The sequence below is a fragment of the Pyrus communis genome, chromosome 7, assembly GCF_963583255.1.
Source record: "Pyrus communis chromosome 7, drPyrComm1.1, whole genome shotgun sequence".
Classification (NCBI taxonomy): Eukaryota; Viridiplantae; Streptophyta; class Magnoliopsida; order Rosales; family Rosaceae; genus Pyrus; species Pyrus communis.
The window spans coordinates 28,065,420-28,070,908 of NC_084809.1; the positions used below are offsets into that span (position 1 = coordinate 28,065,420).

Here is a 5,489-nt window from a genome sequence, read left to right on the forward strand (position 1 = left end):
TAAAACTAAAGTTCAAACAAACTTCAACATCAAAATGCCCAATGGCATTAGTAGTACAACACGAAAAAATAAATTGCTCATTCAATTCAACAAAAAGGTTTTGGTAATACAATTTTCAAGTCATTACTTTGCATCGTTCAACCCTTTCTCATACCATTTCATTTTGGACACTTACTTTTCGAAGATTGAGGAGGCTTTTGAGCTTGTGGACGGGTTGAGAAAGCGATACTTGAGAAGAGTTTGGACCTTGTGACAGGGAAACTGATGGATGAGGAGCCATTGAACCTTGTGAACTAGAAGCTCGAGATTGCCTTGAAGCTTGTTGTTGTGGTTGTGGATTAAGAGTAAGAGAGGCGTACTTGAAATCAAATTGGCCAACTCTAAACAATATAAATTACATTAGTTGTTATAAACTTTAAAAGCCTACAAAAGTAACAAAACAAGGTAACAAAACACATTAAAATAATAACACAAAGAAAGCCGACAATATAAATTACCTACTATTGGTATAAATATTTAATTAATTTTTGCACGCGGTTCGGTTTTAGATGTTCAAAATTGAAACCAAACCATGTTTCCATGTTGTTGTTCAGTTCAAATTAAAACCGTTTCAAAACCACAAAAGCGGTTCAATTTGGTTCGTGTTTCAGTTTTTGGATCCAAGTGGCCACCCTTAATGGGCGCTATGCACCCCTACAATCTTTTACATTATGTCAAACCACATATGTCATATGGTAACCTTTTTTATTCTCTTATTACGGGTATTACACATTTTTTTTTTAATTATGTCCAGTCCACATCCGTATTTTCTCTTAATCTTAAAAGTACTCATACCAATGCCCCAAGTTCGGATCCCTAAATTATCGAGTTCATGGTTTACAAATACCATTCAGCCCAAAATCCAATCCCGATTTGTCAAAAAATACCAAAAACATTTAAGAAATTCCACAATTCAAGAATAACAAAATTCAATTCGGGATCGGTATTTGGATTCTTGTCTCGAAAAGGGTCGGTTCGGAATTCGGAATCCCATTTCTGATTTGAGATTCCATACCGAAGTAGTCCTAGTTAACTCCAAAAGGAAAAAGACTCGGTTGCTGTTTTGATATCTCCTACATAACACATCTTAAAGGGAGCAAGCGCCGTGATTTAAAAAAAAAAAAAAAAATCCTTTGCACAAGACCTCTTTAAAGGCGCGTAACTCCTGTGATTAAAAAAAAACCCTAGTAAATAGATCAAACTTATCCATTTTGTTTCCCTATTTTAATGAGCTATTTACAATTTGGGGCGGAAGTTTCAGTAAGCACAGTATTTCCGCATCATAGCAACAAAGACAGAAACAGAAACATGTAGAAGGAGAAAGAGATAGACACAGAGACAGCGAAATCAAAGATGGGGTCGAGAGCGAGAGCAGCCGGGGCATTACCAAACCTCATTCGGACCCTCCGGAAAGAAGCCCACCCGAAACCCACAACCCAACAATCACTCCCGTCTCTCAGACGCGCCTTCTCTCTCTACGATCAGATCAATCTCATCGACAACGTCCCCGACGACCAGCTTCGCTTTCAGCGGTACCCGCCTACTCCTTAATTAATTTTTGATTAGTTTTGATTACTCCCTAATTAATTTCAGTTTTAGCCACTGATTATTACAATTCTGCCATTTGTGTTGGTGAAGGTACACAGAGAATGGATTCACAGTGAATGGTGTGGACTACGAAGGAAGCTTGCTTTGTGTTGGAAATATGTTAATGTCTTGGGCTCCCACCAAATTCTCTGATGTCACTCCTGATAGGTACTCGCTCTGCACTTTTCCACCTTCATTTTTTTCAAATGTATACATGGACGCGTTGGCTGTCATCTATAATGTGTCGATATATAATTGTCCCAACACAATATAGCACCATGTTATTTCGATGTATTTTCTACGAATTCTGGGTTTAGATAGAGTACTGGTTAAGATAAGGGAAGGATGTGGCTCAAGATTGCTCTTAATTTTGTGTTTTTCTGTGGAAATTATACCGAATAATCTAATTGGTATAAGACTTTGGGTTGCCTATTTGCCGTTGTGGTATATGTTATGTTATGGATATGTATGTACTATGTATATATATTTACTAGTTGAGTTGAGCAGTGAGCTAGCAGTTTTATCTGAATTTCATCTACATTGTTGTGATGCAGCTTGTCAATCTTCCAACTTGTGCGGCCTATTCCTGGTAAGTTTCAAACTCTGGTTTAATACGGGATTTGTGTCTCAAAGTTTGTTTCTTCTTTTCCTTCTTGTTATATGTGCCTTGTTTAAGATTGGCCTAAGTCAATTTCTTAAGGTAGACTCCTAGGCAGAATTAGAAGAACACATTTCGTTTCTTTAAGAAGCAGTAAGCCAATATGTGACCAGTTCATTTGTAGGAAACATGGGCAGCCAGCTAACCATTCGTATAGAGAGCATTTGGTGCAAGCTGTTCACTTGTATAAAAAGACTCTTTGTATGGCGCATAATTTTTGGGGCGTGTTTAAGTGTGTTGCAGTAGCTTGCTAACATATTTACATATAACACCTCTAACATTCATACAGAGAATGGTTATCCCGGGTTCAACCATTGAATTCTAAAGTCAGCTTATAATTATAATACCTATAACATTCTAACACTAATAATCTAACATTCTCATGATAATATCCAAAGCAAACCAAAAAGGTCTTGGATCTTCAAGTAACTGAACCGGAAACCTTTTTATAACTATAGGCTACAGGGAATAGTGCTCTTCACATAGCATGTGACTCAGATAGAATGAGGCCGACGAAGAATAAGCATGTAAATATACATCCTTGTGTACTGATCTCCCTTGTGTTGTTAACTTGTAGCATTGTGATCCTGTGTCATCTTTTGCATCCAAATCTGAAATAGTAATGACCTACAAGTACATGTCATTCATTCTGATGGGAAAAATGTCAACTAAAGTAATATGTACAACCTTGGCTTCAATCATGGGGATATTTTAATTTTCTTTCCAACTGATTTTCTTTTCCTCATCTCCCTCACTATGTCTGGCCATCCCCTCCCCACTCGAAGACAAAGTGACCTAAACTACTATATATATGGCTCTTAAAATGATTATACTTGAAACAATGTAGAAATTGTAAGAAATTCTAAGGCGTAGAAAGGGAAATGTAGAATGTGGAGCCTCAAGTTTTGTCTCTTACAGATTTTGTTGATTTTTGTGATGATTCAGGCAAGGGAACTGTTATTAGCACTCCAAAAATCTCATTCTACACTCCTCACAAGTGTATTTTTCTTTCTAATTATAGAAAATTTGGATTGCCAAATGAGATTTTAGGAGTGCTAATAACAATTCCCTTTAGGCAATGAAAATTAGAAGATGAAGGGGTATCACTTTTTCTTGAATTTTAAGAGCTCTTTACAAAGTTGAAACATAGCGGATGTAATTCCTTTTTTCTTATAATGTACCCTACTTTTTGTCATAACACTGGAAACAATAGGTTACTCTTTAATTTGAAATTATTCCTTGTTATTTCTCTTGTGACATTAATTTGATAATTTATTTCAGAGATTTTGATTCTCGGCTGTGGGAGAAACATTGAACCTGTAGATCCTGAACTACGACGCTACATTCGTTCTACGGGAATGAAGTTAGAAGCCGTTGACTCGGTATATTTCATCTGTGTGTCTATTTTATTTCCCTTTCTTGCACATTATTCTTATTGTGGTGAATATGTAACATAGCTTGTAAGAAAATGATGATGCTACTTTATATATATATAATGTTAGGAAAGGATATCATGTGAATAAAGTAGCATCATCATATATAGGATGTATTAGGAAAGTAGGGGATATATCAAAATTTCAAAACATGATCAAACTATTATGGTAGTATGATAACTGGCCACTTATAGTGTAATTTTGCTTCTAGGTTCCATATGGACCCTACAAATCTTAATGTCAATGAATAAGAATTAAAACTCTAGAGGGGCGGAAACTTTCTTCCGGCATCAATGGTTTTTTATGTTTCTTCCATCTAAAAGTTGGGATTAACAAGGATTTGTAGCTTCCCCCTCCCCCCTCCTCACACTTCACACCACCCCAACCCCCCCCCAAAAAAAATAACACCACAAAAAAAAAAAAGACGAATTTGATCGTCTCTTGGTAATTAGTTTTGTATTAGCCAACTTAATTTTTGTCTTAGGAAATGGCCACCTCTAGTTGAAACAGTCCAGGGTCATACTCGTTGAAACAGTTAATGTTTTGAGTTACCAGTGAAGGTGTTATATATGCAGGGTTACAATTTGTATTGAGAATCTTTAACATCGTTTTATATTTCTCAGTTTTTTTGCTCCCATGTAATCTGGGCTGTTTTTAATGAAGAGTATTTTCCGCATCTATTAGTTTGTTGTTGGTCTTTATGTCTAGTTGGAAATTTGTGCAAACATTTTTATTTAACAAAAAGAAGAAAATTTTAGTTTATTATCCCCAGAGTCCATAGACTCGAGAGTCCTTAGGGGGGAAATTGTATTAGGAAATATCCTGACTACCGCTGTTTTCTGTGTGAGGCCACAACCTACTATCTCTTTCTTCAGTTTATTTGCATACATTGTTCTAACTGGAACACATTCTACTGCAAGCCCTGTACTAATTTTCAAGATCAAATTGAGGCATGAAATCAATTGCTGGATTTTTACTGTAGGCATGATGTGAACTTTAGTTAGTGTCCGGTAAAATAATAGGTTGAATTCAAGCGTCGGTTCTTGTTTAGTTTCAATATATAGAGTATTCGTACTTTTATTTGGATCTCTCAGTCTAACTCTCTCCCTTAACTTCTATTGACAAGTTTTGTTGTAACTACTATATTTGCCTCTTCAAAGGTGTGATTGGGGCCTGTAGTTCCAATTGGTGGAGAGTTAAAAAGCTGATTTGGATGCTTCATTTCAATCTCTCTATCAAAATGATATGACAATTAGTGCTCCATTTCAACTGGGTATGATCACAGTGGTGGGTTCTACTACCAACTTCTTTATATTGTGTGTTTTTGTCTCAGAGAAACGCTATATCGACTTACAACATACTGAACGAGGAAGGTAGGATTGTGGCTGCTGCACTCGTGCCATACGGAGCTGCTTAATGATGCCGGAGACTCAGTGCAAGATGCTTGTTTTCCGCGTCGTAAGAATCACTCATCACTAGGTACATACAACTTCGAGAAAACGAATGCATTGATCAAGTAACTAGTGTATTTGGGAGGCATTGATTACATAAAACGTGGAAGTATTTTATCAAGCATAAACACGTCACATTCTGAAAGAATTGCGTGTTACGTGATTTTATTCTGTTTATGGCTTGTGTTTTTTAATCGACAGGCGCAGGATGATTCGAACGTTTGATCTCTTTAAATGGTCTGAAGAGTAATGTCATTAGACGAAGAGCGAGTTACTGTTTTTGTTAAGGTTTAAGTGGCATATGCCTCAAATAAAGTTGGA

General features: G+C 36.5%; 1 protein-coding gene across 1 annotated transcript; it reads left to right on the forward strand.

Annotated features, from left to right (window-relative positions):
- The first annotated feature begins 1,280 nt into the window (after window positions 1–1,280).
- On the forward strand, window positions 1,281–5,489 carry LOC137739622 (uncharacterized). The gene is made up of 5 exons (XM_068479258.1): window positions 1,281–1,571; window positions 1,678–1,794; window positions 2,181–2,215; window positions 3,566–3,666; window positions 5,051–5,489. Exons 1-5 carry the CDS (start codon window positions 1,393–1,395, stop codon window positions 5,132–5,134), a joined length of 516 nt encoding a protein of 171 aa, XP_068335359.1. The 5' UTR covers window positions 1,281–1,392; the 3' UTR covers window positions 5,135–5,489.

Bases quoted from the DNA above. Each gene is read 5' to 3' on its own strand.
- LOC137739622 (XM_068479258.1), top strand. From the start codon at position 1,393: ATGGGGTCGAGAGCGAGAGCAGCCGGGGCATTACCAAACCTCATTCGG. The intron at 1,572-1,677 runs GTACCCGCCTAC...GTGTTGGTGAAG, and splicing joins GACCAGCTTCGCTTTCAGCG to GTACACAGAGAATGGATTCA. The intron at 3,667-5,050 runs GTATATTTCATC...TTTTTGTCTCAG, and splicing joins AGTTAGAAGCCGTTGACTCG to AGAAACGCTATATCGACTTA.